At 38.4% G+C, this 24154-nt stretch overlaps 2 protein-coding genes across 3 annotated transcripts; one reads left to right on the forward strand and one right to left on the reverse strand.

Moving 5' to 3' along the window:
• Nucleotides 1–337: 337 nt before the first annotated feature.
• LOC107764633 (lysM domain receptor-like kinase 3) lies at nt 338–2055 on the forward strand. Its single transcript, XM_016583243.2, has one exon. The coding sequence runs from the start codon at nt 585–587 to the stop codon at nt 1905–1907; it is 1323 nt and encodes a 440-aa protein (XP_016438729.1). The 5' UTR covers nt 338–584; the 3' UTR covers nt 1908–2055.
• A 53-nt stretch (nt 2056–2108) lies between these two features.
• LOC107764634 (N6-adenosine-methyltransferase non-catalytic subunit MTB-like) lies at nt 2109–8736 on the reverse strand. 2 transcript variants are annotated; one of them, XM_075227857.1, is made up of 7 exons: nt 8600–8736; nt 5235–7726; nt 4920–5003; nt 4615–4719; nt 4354–4462; nt 3140–3291; nt 2109–2704 (listed from the first exon to the last, which is right to left on the reverse strand). In XM_075227857.1, the coding sequence occupies exons 2-7, from the start codon at nt 7656–7658 to the stop codon at nt 2312–2314; spliced, it is 3267 nt and encodes a 1088-aa protein (XP_075083958.1). In that variant the 5' UTR covers nt 7659–7726; nt 8600–8736; the 3' UTR covers nt 2109–2311. The 2 variants fall into 2 exon arrangements, with proteins under 2 accessions (XP_075083958.1, XP_075083957.1); XM_075227856.1 differs by having other exon boundaries at nt 8544–8708.
• Between the last annotated feature and the right edge of the window lie 15418 nt (nt 8737–24154).

Genomic DNA, 24154 nt, shown 5'->3' on the forward strand with positions numbered 1-24154 from the left:
TATTAGAATTTACATATTTGAAAAACTAAAATTTTCAACCTTTTTATTAGTAGAAAGTATTTTAAAAAATGTTTGAAGACAAGTTATCAATTTTTAGACTCCAAATAGTAATAATGTTTCAACAAGTTATTAAAAGAATTATCTTGGTGAATAAAATTAAATGGTGCCTGAGCTGTTGGGAAGATAGTCGATTTTCACAGAATTCGAGGTGCTCACAACAGTCTAGACATCACTATTATAAAATAAATAAATAATAAAAAGACAGGAAAAATGTGTTACCTTAAGATATTTTTAATGGAAACGTATAGTTATCAACCAATAAAGAAAAGTAAGAAAAACAAATAGTCAATCTTACAAGTGATCTCATCAGACGTCTGTATCAAGAAAGCGGCATCACTAATAGAAAAACTCACCAACATAGCATCTTCCTAGTTAGCCCATTTCCACAGAAGACCAATACTCAACAGCGCAAACCAAACTTTACCAATTACTGCTAATCCCAAACTAATTGGGATAGCAAATTTCATATGTGAATTTTCATATGAATTCAATTCTTAAGAGCTTACCTTTGCTTTTTCTTCTCCATGTGTAAATCCAAGAAGAAATTAAGCAAAGAAGTAATGGAACCAAAGCAGAAACCAAGAAGATCTTCCTCTTCATCAACCAAAAAGTTATCATCTTTCACTGATCAATCATCATCATCTACAAGCCAAAATTTAATATCCCCAAATGGGTCTACTACAAGTTTCATCTTCAACAATTTCAACAACAACAACAACAACAAAAACTCTCAATCATGGGCTTCTTCATCAAAATCAAGTCGCCATTCTTTATCAAGTCTTAAAGGAGCATTATTATTCCCAGAACAACCTCATATCTACAACTTCTCAGAAATTCGTTCCGCTACCCAAAACTTTTTAAAAGATCCACTTTCGTCCTCGTCGACTTCCACTTCCTGGCGCTGCCTCCTCCGTGATCAAAACGTCGTCGTAATACAGCGAAAATTCCGCCGGAAAATGGAAACCGATGAGGTAATTGAACACGTGGCAATGATTTGTAGAAGCCATCATTCTAGTTTAATCCCGCTTAAAGGAGCTTCAGTATCTGGTAATTATATTTATTTGGTATATGAATATACTCAAGGAGTTAATTTATCAGAAGCTTTACGAAATCCTAGAAACCCTAATTTCACAGTTCTTTCGAATTGGATATCGAGGATTCAAATTGCTTCTGATATTGCTCATGGTTTAGATTACATTCATCATTCTACCGGTTTAGGTTTAGGGTTTGTGCACAATCACATTAAAAGCACAAGTATTATAATTACTGAGCCCTCGTTGCATGCAAAAATCTGCCATTTTGGTACGGCGGAGCTTTGCGGGGAGACCCGGAATGAAATCCAAGATCCGAATAGTGAAGTCGGGCCGAAGAAAGCGCCCGAATTGAAGAAATGTGAAAGTAAGGGCTTGAAATTTGAGGGGACGAGAGGGTATATGGCGCCGGAGTTTCAGTGGACGGGGATGGCGACGGTGAAGAGTGACGTGTACGCTTTTGGTGTGGTGGTTTTGGAGTTGATTTCGGGGAAAGAGGCGGTGAAATACGAGGTTGATGAGGAGAGCGGTGGGTATACTAGGGTTTCGGTGATCGAGACGGCGGCGAAAGCGGCGGAGGACGGCGGTACAGGCTTGAGGGGGTGGGTGGATAGGCGGTTGAAGGATTCGTACCCGGTGGACGTGGCGGAGAAATTGGTGCATCTCGGATTGGATTGTGTGGAGACTAACCCGAATAACAGACCGGATATGGGTCGGGTTGCGGGTCGAATTTCGCAGATGTATTTGGAGTCACAGACTTGGGCTAAGAAGTTTTCTCCGCTTACTGACTTTACTGTTTCTTTAGGACCTCGTTGAATAATTTTGCATTTTTACTAATTGTTTGTTCTTTTGTTTCATTTTTTAGTTGAAATTTTTGGTATCTTATACATTGACTATACCTCGAAATGTAAATCGAACATAGAATATTTTTTAAAATGGAACTCTAGTTTGTATTTTTAATGAGTTTATCTTGTTTTCTCCTTTTTACTTTTAAGACAAATTAAAGGTTCATTTTAAGCAAGACTTCATAAATCTGCCATCAATCTTCTGGCTAAAGAACAAATACAGAAATGAAGGCATCTTCGTGCCCTATTTAAAATTATAACGTAGAAAGAAAAGAAAACAAAGACATCATGATGTTGGCACAACTAATGTGATTTTCTCGCTACAATAAACTCATTGCTTTATGAGATCGCATACTCCACAAATTCAGTGTTCGTCTATCTATAGGCTGCATTGTACCCGTACATGTCAAAAAGCCTATCATCTGAAATCATATGTCCACTCTCTCTCCCTTGAAAACTCTCCATTTGTGAAACCCAAGGACCTGGATTCGAAACGTTAGAGCTAGAGGCTTCTTGGTTCACGTTTTGTGAGTTATTATTCTGGTCTGTGTTCCCGGCTGCCCTCTTGTTGGAAGAGTTGGTTGTTGTCAGAGATATAGATGCTGACTGTTGCTGCATTTGCTGCTGATTCTTCATTGGCGACTTGGGCCGAAGAGCCTCTATTTCAGGTGTTGTAGTAACAAGATGTGGGGCGTCTGGTGGTGGATTCCTTCCTCCCCCTCCCTGCCAGACTTTTCCATCCCTATCGGCAAAATTCCGCAAATAGGCCTGAAGTTTTCCAAAGTCCTCAGTCAGCACGTTAAGACACAAAACATGACCAAGGTAGCATAATACATGCAAAGTAAATTATTTAAGTGTACAGATAAGCCAAGCTTTTGATGTTTAAACATGCGTAGGAATCAGGTTAAAATTACCATCTTTCTTTCCTAATAAAGACTATATACTGAAGTATATCATTGAGAGAACACAAAGAAAAACTAATAGGGCAGAATAATTAAGCACGACTGATGCATGCTGAGAAAAGTGGGAATCAGATCTCATGACGAAATGCATACTTTTTCTGTCTTCTCCACCCCCACCCCCCCAAAAAAACCACAAATCTGAGAGGTCATTTTTTGGGGGTTGGGGTTGGGAAGACAGCAATGTCTCATACTCAAAAATAAAATCAACAAACTAAAGGAACGGTAGCGGCTAAGAGTTTACCTCTGCACTAAAGTTTGATGAAGATAACCCTTTACCAACAGTCAACCAGCCAGATCGAATATTATGGTCTTCGCCAAAGAGCTCAAGCCTTCTCCGGCCAAGTGCAAAATGCTCAATTATACGGTACATATCTTCAGGCTTTGCACTTGAACCTGCGCAAAGTGACCAATAGCACTTCAAAATGAGCTCAGCCACTGTGCATACCCACCAGTGCAGAGATACAATGCAGCTTATTATGTTAACATTTCATTCATTGCAGGACAGATTTAAAAATTAGCAGAGAGAATACAAGATGATAAAAGATTACATGCATTTCATGCATCACAGGATAGTGTTACAACTTCTATACTTTCTCCCGCAGCCAGTAATAGCTGCTACATAACTGGGGAATAGCAGACCAATCAAACAAGGACTACCATCACTTGCACTAAGAGAGAAAAAGCTGAAGGTTTTGTTCGAAACATGTTCATACAGAATTCTAGTAAAATCCAGGTTTCCACTAAAAGGCATATCCAACACCACAACCAGCCCGAAAGTATACAGAAAGCCCAAAAAAAATAAAAAAAAATAAGAGAGAGTAAGAAGAGCAATTCATAAGACAGAATCTGCACCCCATCTGTCTCTTCTCGTTTTATGAGTAAACCAAATGAGAAGAAAAACACTAACAGGAAAAGGAAAAAGCATCATTTAAGGTAGGGAGAATCCATCAACCCCAAAAGGGACAGTCTCTCCCTTATAATGAGCTAACAAGATGAGACTGGAAATGAGTAAACCAAATGAGAAGAAAAACACTAACAGGAAAAGGAAAAAGCATCATTTAAGGTAGGGAGAATCCATCAACCCCAAAAGGGACAGTCTCTCCCTTATAATGAGCTAACAAGATGAGACTGAAAATAAAACTTCCATTTTGTTATGTAAACTAGTGTATTCACAACTTAAAATATATCTTACTGTTAAATACAAACAACTATAAATGTGTGTTTGTGTGTATCACTTGAGAGAAATCCACATTTTCGAATTGGTGCTGTTACGTCAACCTCAGCAGTCTCTGCCAGTATCTTACTTACATAGGAAAAACAAACAACTGGACAGTGGACAAACAGATGCAACATAATCAGTTTCTGCAATCATATATTTCTTGACTAACATTTCTAATCTGCACAAAGCAAACATAAAACCCCATTCAGAGTTGTCTGGAATGAGAAAGAATCTACCATAAGGAGGTTCTTCGGCAATAATCACATCTGTGTCAATATTTGCATGAATTATATGGCCATCCGTACTACGGCGAACAGTTCCTCTTATACCCAAAAGGCAGTGCTCCTATACCATGACAGAGAGTAGCAGAACATAAGTTATATATGATGGAAAAATACACGGCAGTGCTCCTATATCATGACAGAGAGTAGTAGAACATTAGTTATATATGATGGAAAAATACACACGTGGAAAATGAGAAGACAGAAGTTAAGAACCTTCGAACGCTGAAATAAAGTATGGGAATCATGCCGTAATCCTGGAGTTGCATTGGTTTTATTTGTTTTCACCCAACATATGTCCTCACACCTGCGGAATCCCCACTGCACAATGCAGAAAACAACGTATAAAATAACCAAAATGACCTATTATTGAAAATTGCAATCAACAAATGCCTCTGTTTATAATTGTCCTTATCTGTGTGTGTGATAGACGAAGGGCAGCAGCAGAAGGAAGATATCAAACGCACCAATCAGCAGATTCAATACCTTAGAGTGTTTCTCAAATTGTTTAAACTACATACCTTTTTCAGACATTGACGCCCTTGCTCAAGCCCCACACCGTCACCAACCCAAAGGAAAACAAATGATGGAGTGTCAGCAATTGCCTGAGAACAGACAGTTCACACCATATTTAGGCTCGGAAAGGAGAAGCTGACAGGACAGAGTGAAGAACCCACGACTATGCAGCCACTTAAAAACCAATAAAGGTATAACTGTATAAGTCAAAATAAATGTTGCTTATAACAAATAATTTGCACCTGAGGTTCTCCACATCCTACTCTAAAGCAACAGTAAAGGTATTAGTAAAGAACCGAGTTGACATGCAAAAGTCATACCTCAATTTTGAGATTCATTATTTCCTCAAATGTCCAGTACGCCATATGGTCAGTGACACCAGGAGCTCGATGAACATATTCCTCCCATGGGGGGTCTATTAGAATGACATCAAATTTGGTCCCAAAAAACTCCGGGGAGAGCTCCTGCTCAAGCAGATCACATTTGTAATACATGGGAGGCGAAGCAGATTTGACAACAATCTCATCCTTCCTTTGAATAAGTTCTCGAAGTTTGGGATAGTCCTCAACAACACTGGTAAGCTCTAGTTCCCTGATGAAATTTTGAGGCCTCGTGCCAGTATCTACAAAATTTTGGGAGTAATCATTCTGCTCACCCCTAGAAGGAGCTTTGCCAGGTGGTGCATTAGTTCGAGGAGGAACCCAACCTCCATTAGGTTTATCTTGAGCCTGTCCCCGACCTGCTGGTATTAGGACACTAAAATTTGAACCAGACATGTTAGGTGGCGCCCCTCTTCCAGGGCCTGGTTGATTAAAAAACATAGCATGATTTGGCAGATTCCCCAAATTAGAGAGAAATCCAGTTCCGGGCGGAACAGGTGGGAGTCCAGGTGGAACACCTAGCATATTCATCTCAACACCTCGGGCTCCAGGCCAAACCACAGGAGGTGAAAATGGAGGAATGAAAACACCGGGGGACATAGGAGGACCTGGAGCAGGTGACATGTTAGGAGCTAAAGATTGCACAGATCCAGGTGATGGCATTCCAAGTGGTCCAAAAGGTGATCCCATCATTGGCATTGGAGGTCCGAACAGGTGGCCATCCCTTCCTGTAGGCCTCCCTCTTCCTCCTCTCCCAACCCTACTTCCTTTAGAACCTATTGGAACAGCTCTATTGAACGAAGTTGGTTCTTGGTTCCCATATGGAGGTTCTGAACCACTATTGGAAGTTTGGCCCCATGCATCTCCTTTCTGGGCCCTTGATTCAGTCTCATCCCTATATGAACCATCACCTGATGTATCCTTTAAATCTTGGCCAGATTGGCCTAGCCAAGTCATGTTTCTTCCCCTGCCATCCCTGGGAAAGGCACAGTTCTCATCATCTGGAGGCAATCTTGCATCAGAATTCTGATTAAACTTTGTTGTTCTTGCTACGGAAGATATGGCCTCCTCCCTACCATAGTCAAATGGCCTGGTTTGGATCTCTATGACATCATAATTCTCATTTGAAATTCCATATTTTGATGAAGTTTTCAAAGCTTCTGTCCTATTTCCATCTTTTCTACCACCAGAACGAGGCCTTTCATTGTCAATCCAACCACGTCTGGGCATTTCCCACTCTCTGCCATGTTCATAAGGTGTATCATCTTCTTTTATTTCCTTGTCAACAAAGTTCCCTTGCCTTCTTTTCCACCCATCTTTAGAACCATCCCGAACTCTGTTTCTATCACTCCAGCCATCATCCCTTCCTTTTGATTTATCATCTCTTACACCATTTTTTTCTTGTTCTTTCCTTCTGAAAGTATCTCTTTTTTCATATTCCATCTCAACGCTTTCTGAGTCGTAATGACGCCTTCCACTCCTCTCAGGTGTCCTGGACCTATCGGAGTAGTCTATCTCTCTCCTATTTCTCTCTTTCACCCCTAAGCCGACATCATCACCTGCTACCACAGACCTTTCAAGGCTGTCAGCCACGTCGTGACTTGTGGCACTTTTTAGTTGTCTAAGCTCCTCACATCTCTCCACACCCAATTTATCTTCCCGTATAGGAACATTTCCTCCATTGTCTTCCTCTGTAGCATACAATCTGCCTCTCTTACTCCTATCGCAGTCAATCTTTCTCTCGTCACTGTCTGGGTATTTATCATTTTTGTCTCCAATTGGATCTTTAAGGCTTTCCAACAGCATATGACCCTTTTCTCTGGCGCTTTCCTTTCTTTCCAAACGTCTAGAATCCCTTTCCAGCGCATTTTCAGAGTCCCCACCATGTAGCTTTTCATTTTTACCTTTATTTCTTGTCTGGGTACCATCACCATCAGAAAACCTTGAAGTTGATTTCCTTCTGACACTCTCATTAGATAGGATTTCTCCTCTACCCCCTGTTTTGTCTCCATTTTCATACTTGCCCCCAAGTTCTCCATCCTGATACCAATTGCTCAACGTCTCCAATGTATTCTCCCCCTGTTTCTTCTTCATCAACTTAGAACGGGAGTCCTTTTCGGCCTCATAGTCATCCTCATCAACATCAGCTTTGCTTGATCCACCTGATCTTTTCCGACTCTCATTTCTGTCCACAGTACTTCTCCTTCTTCCATTACTATCTAAACCTTCAGCTTCTTCGCTGTTCCCAGACCTTGACTTACTTGACCTGTATTTTCTCTTATCATCCCTTTCCCAGTCATCATCAAATTTTAAGTCTCGATCGTCCTGTTTCAGATAACTCCTAAGTCGTTCAGGGGAAGTCATCAAGAGAGAAAAACCTCACTTGATTATTCTCAGCACTTCATTGAGTGAATGCAATATGAAACAGCATCCTGAGAGATGAAGAGAAATGGAGAAAATCATTAATGAGCTTACCTTTTAGTGAATCTAAATTCAAGAAAGGACTCATGATATAAGAGACAGACAATATCCAGTAATCATAAAAGGACAATAAGGTACCATGGGAGAGAGGAATGCGGAGAATAAATATGCATATTAAAGAGGAGCCACATTCCAATATTGACAATTTAATGATGCTAGTGATAGGATATACATGCAGAAGGAAGGAATGGCTTGAGGCGTGGGACAATTACTGTCTTGACAGTGATTGTCTTTCTACGCGGTTAGCTGACAATGCTCCTTTGTGATACAAATAACAGCTAGTGACTATTTTCAACCTACCACAACCTTCCTCTGAGTGGAACCGGCAATGTGTAGCTCACACAGGTGAGTTCACAAACCATAAAATCCAAACATTAATGTTCAAATTTCAAACACCATATTTCATAAATGAACAGAGCACAAAATAGATAGATAATAGCCACTTTATTTCTTTTTGATCTTACAGATACTTTCAAAATGAACTCAAACCAACAGAAAATTATCCGCTTGGAAATAAATCACAATCTCGTGTGATATTACGCTGAAGAATTAGCAATCAATACCTAATCACAATGCAATCAATCAGTTACAAAATCAGGCACCAGAAACTAAAAGTTCATATCTTTCCGAAACTCATGTGCTCTTCGTATGAATACTTAATGACTCAAACAGCAGAAAACATAAGCATAATTCTGAATATACAGACTTTGAAAATATTTCTCAGTGATTATTGAACAAAAGTTGAATGAGAGGAAAGCGTAAGCTTACAAACTGGAAGCAAAATGAGCGTTCTAAACCGGAAGAAGTGGAGTACTCTTTTATACCGGCGTAATTGGCGGCGAGCGACGGCGGTGCCCTCCGGTGACCAATTCACGGCGTCGTCGTAGAAGCGTCGAAAGTTATAAGAAGAGGCAAAAGGAAGAGAAGAGAGGAAGTAAATCGGGTTAGAAGTGTTTGGATCCGAAAGCTAGGTTCGATGAAGGGTATAACTAGAATATTAGCAAATATATAGGGGCAGTTTCGGCAATTCAACTCATAGAGCACGATGTTGTACGCTATGCTGCTGCTATTTTACTGGTCAAAATTAGTTTGATTTAAAAATAAAAAAAAAGAGTCACAACAAAGTTTATAAATTTAAGAAGTTTTATAAAATAAAGACTGTAAAGTAAAGACAAGTATAGAGAGAAACTGATATATTATTCAAACTTCAAACTTCTGTACATAATGAACTGAATTCCCCTCTATTTATAGAAGAAAGGAAGCTGCTGTGTAAGCTGCTACTGCAAGCTACTGTATAAGCTGCTACTGCAAGCTGCTTGTAAGCTGCTGTGTAAGCTGCTGTGTAAGCTGCTTGTAAGCTGCTGCTCTAAACTGTTGTGCCAGATATAGATAATCTTCTATCATGGGTAATATTTATCCATAACGGAGTACCGAAAGGATAAGCTTCTTCAGGAGGCTTATTTCCAATAGAGTACTAAATAGATAAATGTATTTATGGCGGAGTCTCATATGGATAAACTTCTTCAGGAAACTTATTTACAACGGAGTACTAAATGAACATCCATAATATAATATATTCATAACACTCCCCCTTGGATGTTCATTAAAAGATAATGTGCCTCGTTAAAACCTTACTAGGAAAAATCCCGTGGGAAAAATTCTAGTGAAGAAAAAAGAGTACACATATTTAGTAATACGCATTGCTAGCTGCCTCATTAAAAACCTTATAAGGAAACCCTGTGGGAAAAAACCTTAATAAGAAAAAAAAAAAGGAGTACATCGCGTATTTTACTCCCCCTGATGAAAACCTTGTTTCAAATATTTAAGTCTCCGCATTCCAATCTTGTATACCATCTTCTCAAAAGTTGAAGTTGGTAAAGATTTGGAGAATAAATCTACCAGATTGTCACTTGAACGGATTTGTTGCATATCAATGTCACCATTTTTCTGAAGATCGTGTGTGTAGAATAATTTTGGTGAAATGTGCTTCGTTCTATCTCCTTTTATAAATCCTCCCTTCAATTGGGCTATGCATGCAGCATTGTCTTCGTATAAAATTGTGGGTCTTTTCTCACATTCCAAATCACATTTTTCTCGAATAAAATGAATTATCGATCTCAACCATATGCATTCCCTACTTGCTTCATGAATGGCTATTATTTCAGCATGATTTGAAGAAGTAGCAACAATAGATTATTTTGTGGAGCGCCATGATATGATAGTACCTCCACATATAAAGACGTACCCGGTCTGAGATCTAGCTTTATGGGATCAGATAAATAACCTGCATCTGCATAGCCAACAAGATCTGCACTATCTTTGTTAGCATAAAACAAACTCATATCAAGAGTTCCCTTTAAATATAGCAATATATGATTAATCCCGTTCCAATATCTCCGTGTAGGAGAAGAGCTATATCTTGCTAGTAAATTAACAGAAAATGCTATGTCAGGCCTTGTAGCATTAGCAAGATACATAAGTGCACCAATTGCACTGAGATAGGGTGTTTCAGGACCCAGGAGTTCCTCATCCTCTTCTGGAGGTCGGAACGGGTCCTTATTCACTTCAAGTGATCGAACAATCATTGGTGTACTCAATGGGTGCGCTTTGTCCATGTAAAAGCGTTTTAAGACCCTTTCTGTATAGGCAGATTGATGCATAAAGATCCCATTTGCTAAATATTCAATTTGCAGTCCAAGACAAAGTTTTGTCTTTCCAAGATCTTTCATCTCAAATTCTTTCTTAAGATATTCAATTGCCTTTTGGAGCTCTTCTGGAGTTCCAACAAGATTTATGTCATCAACATAAACAGCAATTATAACAAATTCTAATGCCATTTTTTTTTATAAAAATACATGGACAAATAACATCATTTATGTAACCCTCTTTCAACAAATATTCACTGAGGCGATTATACCACATGCGCCCAGATTGTTTTAAACCGTACAAAGATCTTTGTAATCTGATTGAGTACATTTTCCGAGATTTGGAATATGCTTCAGGCATTTTAAATCCTTCAGGGATTTTCATGTAAATCTCATTATCAAGTGACCCGTACAGATAAGCTGTAACCACATCCATCATATGTATTTCAAGCCTTTCACGTAAGGCTAAACTGATGAGATATCGAAATGTTATGGCATCCATAACGGGTGAATATGTTTCTTCATAATCGACTCCAGGTCGTTGTGAGAATCCTTGTGCGACAAGGCGAGCCTTGTATCTTTCAACTTCATTTTGCTCATTCCTTTTTCGCACAAAAATCCATTTATGACCAACTAGTTTTATACCAGCAGGTGTTTGGACTACTGGTCCAAAGACCTCTCTTTTAGCAAGTGCGTTCAATTCTGATTGAATTGCCCCTTGCCATTTTGGCCAATCAGATCTTTGTTGACATTCTTCGACAGATCGGGGTTCAAAATCCTCACTATCTTGCATAATGTTAAGTGCAACATTATATGCAAAAATATTATCCACCACTATTTCAGATCGATTTAAATTAATCCCATCACCAGTAGAACTTATTAAAAGTTCTTCGCTCACTTGAGTCTCGGGTTTATTGATTTCTTCAGGAATCTCATAACTAATCAGATCTTGGGTCTCTTCAGGAGATCCCTTCATAATATCATTTTGATCATTTTTCGATTTTCTTTTTCTAGGATTTCGATCCTTAGAACCCATAGGCCTACCACGTTTCAAGCATGCTTTAGGTTCACTAGCTCTCATACTAATAGATGGTCCTGCTGGGACATCAATTCGGATAGGTACATTCTCTGCAGGGATATGTGACTTAGTTATCCTTTTCAAATCAGTAAATACGTCTGGCATTTGATTTGCTATATTCTGTAAATGGATGATCTTCTGGACCTCCTGATTACATATAGGGGAACGTGGATCAAAGTGAGATAATGATGAAACTTTCCACATAATTTCTCTTTTGATTTCCTTTTTCTCTCCCCCTAATTGTGGGAAATATGTTTCATCAAATCGACAATCTGCAAATCGAGCAGTAAATAAATCTCACGTCAATGGTTCAAGATAGCGAATAATAGAGGGTGATTCCAAACCCAATATATATTCCTAACCTTCTTTGGGGGCCCATCTTACTGCGCTGTGGTGGTGCTACTGGCACATATACAGCACATCCAAAAATTCGTAGATGGACAATATTTGGTTCATGACCAAAAACTAATTGTGACGGAGAATATTTATTATAATGTGTTGGTCTGAGACGGATAAGTGATGCTGCGTGCAAGATAGCATGGCCCCAAACAATAGTGGGCAATTTTGTTTTCATAAGTAGTGGTCTTGCTATCAATTGCAGTCGTTTAATAAATGACTCTGCAAGGCCATTTTGAGTATGAACATAAGCTACCGGATGTTCAACTTTTATCCCAACTGATAGACAGTAATCATCAAAAGCTTGAGATGATAATTCTCCAGCATTATCAAGGCGAATAGCCTTTATAGGATAATCTGGAAATTGTGCCCTTAATCGAATTATTTGGGCTAATAACTTTGTAAATGCCAGGTTGCGAGATGATAATAGGCACACATGAGACCATCTTGAAGATGCATCTATTAGGACCATAAATATCTAAACAACCCACTTGGTGGGTGAATAGGTCCACATATATCCCCATGTATATGTTCTAAGAAGGTAAGGGACTCAATGCCAACCTTCATTGGTGATGGTCTGGTGATCATTTTGCCTTGATAACAAGTATCACAAGAAAATTCATTATTTGTAAGAATCTTCAGGTTCTTTAATGGATGCCCACTCAAATTTTCAGTAATTCGTCACATCATTATTGATCCAGGATGGCCCAAACGGCCATGTCAAAGCACAAAAGTATTTAAATCAGTAAACTTCTGGTTTACGATAGAGTGTGCTTCAACTGTACTAATCTTTGAATAATATAAGCCAGAAGATAAAGTTGGTAACTTTTCTACAATGCATTTCTGGCTAGAAATATTCTTTGTAATACAAAGATATTCCACATTCATTTCATCTATTGTCTCAACATGATACCCATTTCGGCGGATATCTATAAAACTCAACAAGTTTCTTCGGGACTTGGAGGAGTACAATGCATTGTCGATAATAAGTTTTGTTCCCTTAGACAGAAATACAATAGCTCTTCCGGAGCCTTCAATCAAACTTATATTACCAGAAATTGTAGAAACATTTGCTTTTTCCTTATGCAAATAAGAAAAGTATTTCTGATCTTTGAATATGGCATGAGTTGTTCCACTATCAACTACACAAATATCTTCATGATTGGTCTTTGATCCAAACATAATTTGAGGATTATCCATATTCTTCAAAATGACATAAACAAAATAAATATGATAGTAAACATTATAACTTTTATTTATGTACAACAATTACATAACTATACTATCTACTACAAATAACAAAAATTAAAATATTTACATCTCTACAGATTCACTACCGATCACATGACTTGTTTCTCCTTCTGGGAGTGCAAAGTAATCAGCTACATCCAAATGCATGAAGTCTAAATTATCTTCAGAAATAAAATTTGCTTTAGCATTTTTCTCTGTCTTTTTCAGGGAAGCTTGATATAGCTCAACCAGGTGCTTTGGCGTACGACATGTACGTGACCAGTGCCCTTTTTACTCCACATCTATAGCATGCATTTTCTGGCTTTGCTTCTTGCACCGCTTCATGCTTTTGTTCCTTCCTTTTCCACTGCTGGTGGTGAGGAGGGTTCTTTGGTGCATTATTATTACCACGATTAGAGTTTCCTCCCCGACCACGGCCATGACCATGACTGGGGCCACGTCCTCCTCCACGTTTAGCTTGGTGGAAGTTCGTCTCATTCACTTCAGGGAATGGACAAGAACCAGTAGGTCGACTTTTATGGTTTTTCATTAATAGCCCATTATGTTGCTCGGCTACAAGAAGATGTGAGATAAGTTCAGAATACTTTTTAAATCCCATCTCTCGATATTGCTGCTGCAGGAGCATATTCGAGGCATGAAAAGTGGTGAAAGTTTTCTCCAACATATCATGATCAGTAATATTATCACCACATAGTTTCAATTGGGAAATAATTCTGAACATAGTAGAATTATACTCACTGATAGATTTAAAATCTTGTAACCTTAGATGAGTCCAATCATAACGTGCTTGTGGAAGAACGACCATCTTCAGGTGGTCATATCTATCTTTCAAATTACTCCACAGTATGACTGGATCTTTAACAGTAAGATATTCCATTTTCAGGCCCTCATCAAGGTGATGGCGTAGGAATATCATTGCTTTGGCATGGTCTTGGTTTGATGCCTGATTTTTATCTTTGATGGTGTCTGCCAGACCCATCGCATCAAGATGAATTTCGGCATCAAGCACCCAAGACATGTAGCTTTTGCCCGATATATCCAGGGCTACAAACTCAAGTTTAGAAAGATTTGACATTATTTAGAAAAAGAAAGTTCGTACCTCTGATACTTTCAAAGTATTTGCTCGAGATGGCAGAGTCTCGTGCTGATAACGTGTTATAAAATAAAGACTGTAAAGTAAAGACAAGTATAGAGAGAAACTGATATATTATTCAAACTTCAAACTTCTGTACATAATGAATTGAATTCTCCTCTATTTATAGAAGAAAGGAAGCTGTTGTGTAAGCTGCTACTGCAAGCTGCTGTGTAAGCTGCTGTGTAAGCTGCTTGTAAGCTGCTGCTCTAAACTGTTGTGCCAGATATAGATAATCTTCTATCATGAGTAATATTTATCCATAACGGAGTATCGAAAGGATAAGCTTCTTCAGGAGGCTTATTTCCAATAGAGTACTAAATAGATAAATGTATTTATGGCGGAGTCTCATATGGATAAACTTCTTCAGGAAACTTATTTACAACGGAGTACTAAATGAACATCCATAATATAATATATTCATAACAAGAAGTTAAATGAGTTTTGATTCTTGAAAAATCTGAAAAAAGCATAAATTAATAATATGAATAAAATGAAATGTAATAAAACATTTTGAAACCAAAAATGAAAGTACTAAGGAATATAGTATTGGGTTACTTAGACAATAAATTTTTCAAATGGTGAGTGAGACATTATTTCCTATGTAGAACTTCGAGTTAAAAGACGAATTTTGTTGACATTTATCTTGATCATAAATATGTTCTATGATTTTCAAAGAAAAAAACTGAATTTTTAGATTAACATGATCATGAGTTTTTGCATTCTTTTATTTTTATTTTCAGGAGAACCACTCCCTGGGGCTATAATTTCAAAATTAATACTTATGTATTAATGAACACGACGGGCACAAATTAAAGAAGAATTTTCATAAACCATTATAGTTTAGTGGCTATTAACTTCTTATAGCTACCATATACATATTTACTTCCTATAGCTAATATTCCGCTTCTACCGGACTATATTCGTTGTATTCGCGCTACTGTATTCATGAATACAGTCGCGGAATTTGCCTAATAAGTAGGGAGTCAAGAGGTTTAATAACGGAAAGAGGATTAATTAGCGTGTATCACTCCTAATTTAACTCAACAAAATCAATTCTATAAAATTTAGTTGCTACTGTATTATATTCTATGGATTCGCATGATTGTATTTATAACTACAGTGAGTTAATTCGCCTAAAATAGGGATTACATCTGTTTAATTCTGTATTTCATGTATTCACACGAGTATATTTATAAATACAGTGAGGTAATCCGCCTAAAAAATAGGGGATTACAGTTGTTTAATTTTGTATTCCATGCAGTTGCGCGAATGTATTTATAAATAAAGTGAGGTAATTCGCCTAAAAATAGTGATTATGGGTGTTTAATAACTGGAAAGCGCAATATTAAATTGTATTCAATTTCACTATATTGAATTCAGTTGTATTCAAACAACAAAAAATCAAGAAATATGGTGTATACTGTTCTATTCAATTCGACTGTATACGTTGTTGTCAGGATACAAAACCAACCCGTCGTGATGGCTCATATCATAGTACTAGGCAAGCCGACTACTCACACATTTCCAACATTTTTAAATTTTTGAAAGATATGAATACAGCTTAATTAAAGAAAAATCTTTTAAAAGCAGGATAGGAAGTCATAACTCAATACATAATCTCTCCCAAAATCGGAGTGTCACCGAGTACATGAGCATCTACTTAAAGATATAGTCTGGTACACCGTCTAGAAAAAAAAACTGAAATAAATAAAATAAAAGATAAGGGAGGAGAGTCAAGGTCTGCGAACGCCCAGCAGCTACCTCGATGATCTCCGAATGTCCGAACTCCGCAACTCAGCACCCGCCGTGACCGGAAACACCTGGATCTGCACACGAGGTGCAGGGTGTAGCGTGAGTACAACTAACTCAATAAGTAACAAATCTAATATTTAGAATGAAAGTAGTGACGAACTCAGCAGGTGCAGTTCAATATAGAAATAACAGTGCAGACATGTTTTCATGTTCATCAGATAAAAACTCAATACAAGTAAAATAGATCAACTCTGAATGATAGGGGGGATATGACATTTCTATACCTATATGCCATTGTGCATGTTGTATGTGGTACACTACAATAGAAGCCTCACGTACTCACACTCTTATGGTACTCAATCACTCAGTACAGTACGGGGCAGGTGATCTCGTCCAAGTTTACACCTCAATTCAAGGTTATGAAACGGTCGATTGTAATAGTAATACCCAACAAGGAGTCGGGGTCGAATTTCACAGGGAGCTATACGTGGAATTTAGGAGTATAAATTGCAGTGTATGACTATGAACTATCTCAAATTACACTTCCATAAATTGATGCTTGTTCAATATTCCAAGTTAAGATTGCAAGATTAAGTAATGAAACTAAGAAATTATTTTTGTTGTTATTTTTCAAATACTGTAAAAGGCCTAGGGCTATGACCTTCATTAGGTGTTTGCCTAACGGGTTATAAACTTTAAAGCTTGTTTTATTGGTCGGGGTGTATTATAACTATCAACACTTGAGTACCCACTCAATACCTCTCGGTCAGAGAGTGACTTTGCCCAAATTGGCTTTTTCAAGTCCAAATGGGTGTTGAACAAAACGGCTGATACAAAGCTCAAGTCGGGTTTTACTATCTCTAGATTCAACTCTTTAATTGGGACTATCAATCTCTTGACTCACCCCAATTTCTTGTTAGCCAAATTTTTCTAGACTAAGTCTCTCTTTCTCAAGTACAGACCAAGTCAAATAGGCATGAACTAATATTTACAACCATTAATTCTACAACTAAAAGCACGAACAAGGCTAAATAATAAACACACAACCATAAACAAGCAATAAATCAAACACCCATTAAGTTTACACTCTAGGGTTGGGTCACAACCCTAGCGAAAATCTAGCTACTCATGCTTAAGACGGAAGAAATAGAAGAAGAAATGATAATTAAACCCATATTAATAATTAAAAAAAAGAAATCTATGTTTAAAAAGTCAAAATGGCAAAAACTACTAAAGAGAGTAAAGAAAAACGGCTACTGTAGCTGCTGATGTCAAAAAGTTGACCTAAAAAAGTATAACTCTTCTATTTATACAGAGCTGGAATTTTCGGACAAAAATGCCCTTTCGGAGGTTCTGCGGCCGCACAATTCCATGTGCGGTCTGCACTTTGCTTCAACCTGACAGGATTGGAATCTTACGGCCGCACAATTCTGAACCGCGGCCGCATCTCTCTCTTTCTGTTGTCCGTATATTTCTGAGCGCGGCCGCACATGGCTCTTTTGTGGACCGCACAAATGCAACTGCGGCCGCATAGCTAATCTTCAGCGACCGCACAATAATTGTGCAGTCCGCACTTTCGTTGAACTTGATATATAGGTTCTCTGAACTTTTGCTCTTGCCTATCTTCTGCGGCCGCACATTTCATGTGCGTACCACACTTCTCACAGATCTCTGATAAGTTCTTCTGCACAATCTGCGGTCGCAGATGATGTTCTGCGGTCCGCACTTAAAGCTTCCGTGTCTGTTTTTATCCTTGAGTTCAGATCACTTCTTCTTGAGTTGGATTTCATCTTGAAGGCTCATTTTCCAATATTCCTGCAATCAAACATATGTCATCAATTTTCGGGAACACAATTAAATGCTTTTGGGCTAAAACGAAAGCTAAAAGATGCTAATAAGTAGTCAAAATCCCCACTTATCAACTCTCCAAACTTAAGCTTTTGCTTGTCCTCAAGCAAATAAAGTAATTACCACCTCCACAAGTTAAGAGCTATTCCAGCTAATCAAAGATGCATCAATCACATATCAATTGGGACCAACAATTACCCACAACACTTATGAATTATCAACAAGGCGATGAGTTGAGCTTTTAAGCGCAAATAGTTCTAATGTGACACTTGAGCATCAAGAGTTTACTTTATTCATCAAGGAAGCTCGCTCTTTCATGTAGGTCATTGTGGATCCCAAACTCCTCCTCCTCCTCGACTCTCTATTAGCATATCTCACTAAAGAATGTAGCACTCAATTCAAAGATTTGTGAAAGGTTCGCTCATCACTCTCAAAAGAATGTCACAAGTACGGCTCTAAGTACCATATGCTTGCCCCTCATGTAGATCACCACTAATGCAAGTTCATTCGGCTTTAAATCACGTAGGACTTTTTCGGAATGCAATGAAGGCTTTTGGACTAAGGTTGGATATGTTGTAATAGAACGGGTTCATCTTTCCTTAAGCACTCCACTTCCTCTTATCGGCTCATATTTTGCCAACTCTTCGAGGTATTTTCTTTTCCTTAGGGGAACTAGAGAGACTTAACGTCACTCTTTCTTGGTCATGATATTCATTCTCCTTCTTTGTTTTCTCCATGCTTTGCATCATTACTATTATTTGAAATCCATTCAACTCTTCAACTTATTCACTTTCTTTTTGCATTCTTCTTTTTGTTCTTCTTTCTTTTTCTTGCCTTTCCTTCTCTTTATTTCTTTTCTCTTTTTGTGCCTTGGTACCTTTTTCAAACTCTTCGTCTCTCTCCCAAACTTACATTTTTTTAAGCCAATTATTTCACAAGAGTGTTAAGGAAAGTTCGGGTGCCAAGATAGGGTCACGACATAATGGGTAAAGGCTTATAACATAGTGATCAAATGAGAAAGGTTTTCGGCCCAAATGGGTTGAATAAGGATAACAACATTGGTGGGCCATAAAAAATTTCAAGCGGGTGAATGAGAGCCTACAATCACTTATCAAGCCAAGCAAAACTTAATATTTCGCTTTGAAACATATTTGGGGCAAGTTCTAGACCATTCGCACGGGTACTTGGACTTGCAAGAAAAATATCTCACCTCTCACACAGCTAGATTGTTAAAGAGGATAGAGTCGAGGGCCCACAACGACCATATTCAAGATTGAAAATCACTATGGTTCGACTAAACCACTCGATGGTTGCTTAAGTCAACACAAGAGTCAGAAGGTCACTAACTAGAGTTGTTTCTTTCCAAAAATTTATTTTTAATCATAAGTACGTAGTTAAGTGTGTTGGTACCAAGTGAAGCATGTTTGACTCTTCGAGCCTGACTCAATTAGGTCTTTTTATTCCTTATTACTACTATTCTTACCTAAACACCAAAAACGGACTCAATCCCTTAAGAAGGCTGTCACGCCATCCATCGTTGGGAAGAGTCACCCAGTTCACACAAAAATTACCTTTGGAAAGAACCGTGGCATTAAGAAAATCAAAGGCTTATTGTCCACTCAAACATAAAAAGAAGCTACTAGATTAAAAAGAAGTTATTAGATTAAACAAGAAGCTACTGAATTAAACATTGACTAAAAAGAAAATAAAATAAAGAAGCTACAAAGCAAGCTACTACAAGCATAATGTGTATACATAATGAGGAAGGAAAAGAGAAAATATATACATCAATAGAGAGAGAAAGAGGAGAATCTATACATGATAAAAAGAAAAAGAAAAATATTATCAGTTATTACAAACCAAATGTCAAATCATCCAAATATCAAATAAACCCCGGCAACGGCGCCAAAAATTGATCTCGTCCAAGTTCACACCTCAATTCAAGGTTATAAAATGGTCGATTGCAATAGTAATACCCAACAAGTAGTCGGGGTCGAATTCCACAGAGAGTTATACGTGGGATGTAGGAGTATAAATTGCAGTGTATGAGTATGAACTATCTCAAATTACACTTCCACAAATTGATGCTTGTTCTATGTCTATTCCAAGTTAAGATTGCAAGATTAAGTAATGAAACTAAGAAATTATTTTTGTTGTTGTTTTTCAAATACTGTAAAAGGCCTAGGGCTATGACCTTCACCTAGGTATTTGCCTAACGGGTTGTAAACTTTAAAGCTTGTTTTATTGGTTGGGGTATATTATAGATATCAACACTTGAGTACCCACTCAATACCTCTCGGTCAGATAGTGACTTTGCTCAAATTGGCTTTCTCAAGTCCAAATGGGTGTTGAACAAAACGGTTGATACAAAGCTCAAGTCGGGTTTTACTATCTCTAGATTCAACCCTTTAATTGGGACTATCAATATCTTGATTCACCCCAATTTCTTATTAACCAAATTTGTAACCATTTATTCTACAACTAAAGCACGAACAAGGCTAAATAATAAACACACAACCATAAACAAGGAATAAATCAAACACCCATTAAGTTTACACTCTAGGGTTGGGTCACAACCCTAGTGAAAATCTAGCTACTCATGCTTAAGACGGAAGAAATAGAAGAAGAAATGATAATTAAACCCATATTAATAATTAAAAAAAAAGAAATCTATGTTTAAAAAGTCAAAATGGCAAAAACTACTAAAGAGAGTAAAGAAAAACGGCTACTGTAGCTGCTGATGTCAAAAAGTTGACCTAAAAAAAGTGTAACTCTTCTATTTATATAGAGCTGGAATTTTCAGACAAAAATGCCCTTTCGGAGGTTCTGCGGCCGCACAATTCCATGTGCGGTCTGCACTTTGCTTCAACCTAACAGGATTGGAATCTTGCGGCCGCACAATTCTGAACCGCGGCCGCATCTCTCTCTTTCTGCGGTCCGCACATTTTTGAGTGCGGCCGCATATGGCTCTTTTGCGGACCGCACAAATGCAACTGCGACCGCATAGCTGATCTTCTGCGGCCGCACAATAATTGAGCGGTCCACACTTTCGTTGAACTTGATATATAGGTTCTCTGAACTTTTGCTCTTGCCTAGCTTCTGCGGCCGCACATTTCACAGATCTCTGATAAGTTCTTTTGCACAATCTACAGTCGCAGATGATGTTATGCGGTCCGCACTTTAAGCTTTTGTGTCTGTTTTTGTCCTTGAGTTCAGATCACTCCTTCTTGAGTTGGATTTCATTTTGGAGGCTTATTTTCCAATATTCCTGCATTTAAGCATATGTCATCAGTTTTCGGGAACACAATTAAATGCTTTTGAACTAAAACGAAAGCTAAAAGGCGCTAATAAGTAGTCAAAATCCCCACTTATCAACTCCCCCAAACTTAAGATTTTGCTTGTCCTCCTCAAGCAAATAAAGTAATTCCCACCTCCACAAGTTAAGAGCTATTCCAGCTAAACAAAGATGCATCAATCCCACATCAATTGGGACCAACAATTACCCACAATACTTATGAATTATCAACAAGGCGATGAGTTGAGATTTTAAGCGCAAATAGTTCTAATGTGACACTTGAGCATCAAGAGTTGACTTTGTTCATCAAGGAATCTCGCTCTTTTATGTAGGTCATTGTGGATCCCAAACTCCTCCTCCTCTACTCTCTGTTAGCATATCTCACTAAAGAATGTAGCACTCAATTCAAAGATTTGTGAAAGGTTCGCTCATCTCTCTCAAAAGAATGTCACAAATACGGCTCTAAGTACCATATGCTTGCCCCTCATGTAGATTACCACTAATGTAAGTTCATTCGGCTTGAAATAATGTAGGACTTTTTCGGAATGCAATGAAGGCTTTTGGACTAAGGTTGGATATGTTGCAATAGAACGGGTTCATCTTTCCTTAAGCACTCCATTTCCTCTTATCGGCTCATATTTTGCCAACTCTTCGAGGCATTTTCTTTTCCTTAGGGGAACTAGAGAGACTTAACATCACTCTTTCTTGGTCATGATATTCATGCTCCTTCTTTGTTTTCTCCATGCTTTGCATCATTACTATTCTTTAAAATCCCTTCAACTCTTCAACTTATTCACTTTCTTTTTGCATTTTTCTTTTTTTTTTTCTTCTTTCTTTTTCTTGCCTTTCCTTCTCTTTATTTCTTTTCTCTTTTTGTGCCTTGGTACCTTTTTCAAACTCCTCGTCTCTCTCCCAAACTTACATTTTTTTAAGCCAATTATTTCACAAGAATGTTAAGGAAAGCTCGGGTGCCAAGATAGGGTCACGACATAATGGGTAAAGGCTTGTAACATAGTGATCAAATGAGAAAGGTTTTCGGCCCAAATGGGTTGAATAAGGATAACAACATTGGTGGGCCATAAAAAATTTCAAGCGGGTGAATGAGAGCCTACAATCACTTATCAAGCCAAGCAAAACTTAATATTTCGCTTTGAAACATATTTGGGGCAAGTTCTAGACCATTCGCACGGGTACTTGGACTTGCAAGAAAAATATCTCACCTCTCACACAGCTAGATTGTTAAAGAGGATAGAGTCGAGGGCCCACAACGACCATATTCAAGATTGAAAATCACTATGGTTCGACTAAACCACTCGATGGTTGCTTAAGTCAACACAAGAGTTAGAAGGTCACTAACTAGAGTTGTTTCTTTCCAAAAACTTGTTTTTGATCATAAGCACGTAGTTAAGTGTGTTGGTACGAAGTGAAGCATGTTTGACTCTTCGAGCCTGACTCAATTAGGTCTTTTTATTCCTTATTACTACTATTCTTAAATAAACATCAAAAACAGACTCAATCTCTTAAGAAGGTTGTCACGCCATCCATCGTTGGGAAGAGTCACCCGGTTCACACAAAAATTACCTTTGGAAAGAACCGTGGTATTAAGAAAATCAAAGGCTTATTGTCCACTCAAACATAAAAAGAATGTACTATATTTAAAAGAAGCTATTAGATTAAACAGAAAGCTAATGAATTAAACATTGAGTAATAAGAAAATAAAATAAAGAAGCTACAAAGCAAGTTACTGCAAGCATAATGAATATACATAATAAGGGAGGAAAAGAGAAAATATATACATCAATAGAGAGAGAAAGAGGAGAATCTATACATGATAAAAAGAAAAAGGAAAATGTTATCAGTTATTACAAACCAAATGACAAATCATCCAAATATCAAATAAACTCCACCCCCCGAATAAAAGTAAGCATTGGGGTATCAAATAAACTCCACCCCCCGAATAAAAGTAAGCATTGTCCCCAATGCTTAACAAAATAAGAATAAAGAAGGGTAAGAGTGAAGAGGACTCCCTATGTGTACGTGTCCATAGCAGCGTCACTGCCCTCACTCTCTTCTAATTGGATCGCATCATCCTCAGCTCTGGAAGTAACTGGGTGGGTGAACATCTGCTGCACTTCCTCAGCAGTGTCGGCATCCAGGTCTGGCTCCTCAGACTGGCCACCTGGTGCCACTGGTGTTGATGGTGCTGCTGGATCTACTGGTGCCGCTGGATCTGTCTCCATCAGCATATCAAATGGAAGGTCCCTAGCGGTTGCTATCTTGGTAACCTCTCTCCTCAGGTTGTCTAATGATTTCTTGGATGCCTGGGATTTCTTCATCTTCTTTACCTGCTTCCTAAGCTCCTCAGTTACTGCTCCATGTGCTACTAAAGTGTTCATGATGGTTTGTTGATTCTCCAAAATCTTCTTCAATATATCCTCCACTGTTGGAGGAATCTGGGGTGTCAGGGTGGATGACTGTGCTACAACAACACTAGATAAGTCAGACAGCTTTGTAGTAGTTGCCTGCATCTAGTTGTTGAGGCTCGCCAGTGTCTGGGAGACTCGCAGCGCAGATAGTGGATGAGTGGGCATAGGCACCGACCTTAAAGTCGAGGTGGAGGGAACTGATGCTGAAGGCTCTGAAGAAGGAGGTGGAGGCATGGCAGCTGCACTAGTAGAAGGCACTGCTGAAGTAGAAGGCATGTCTGCTGACTCTGCAGCTACCATAGAAGGCTCATCAGATTGGCCTACGGTAGTAGTCGGCTAACCATTTTTCTTTGATTTTCACCACCCATCAAAGAATACCATGAGAAGGGCTTCTTCGCTCGCACCTTGGTATCAAAATCCCTCGGCTCCACCCCCGCATCCGTAAGGTACTCAGTGATAGTGTTGGGATACGGGTAGGAGGTGTCACCTTGCCTGGTGACCAAAGACATGTTGGCCGACATCATGACACCCACATTGATTGGGTACCCGGCCA

The sequence above is a fragment of the Nicotiana tabacum genome, chromosome 13 (genome assembly GCF_000715075.1).
Source record: "Nicotiana tabacum cultivar K326 chromosome 13, ASM71507v2, whole genome shotgun sequence".
Lineage (NCBI taxonomy): Eukaryota > Viridiplantae > Streptophyta > Magnoliopsida > Solanales > Solanaceae > Nicotiana > Nicotiana tabacum.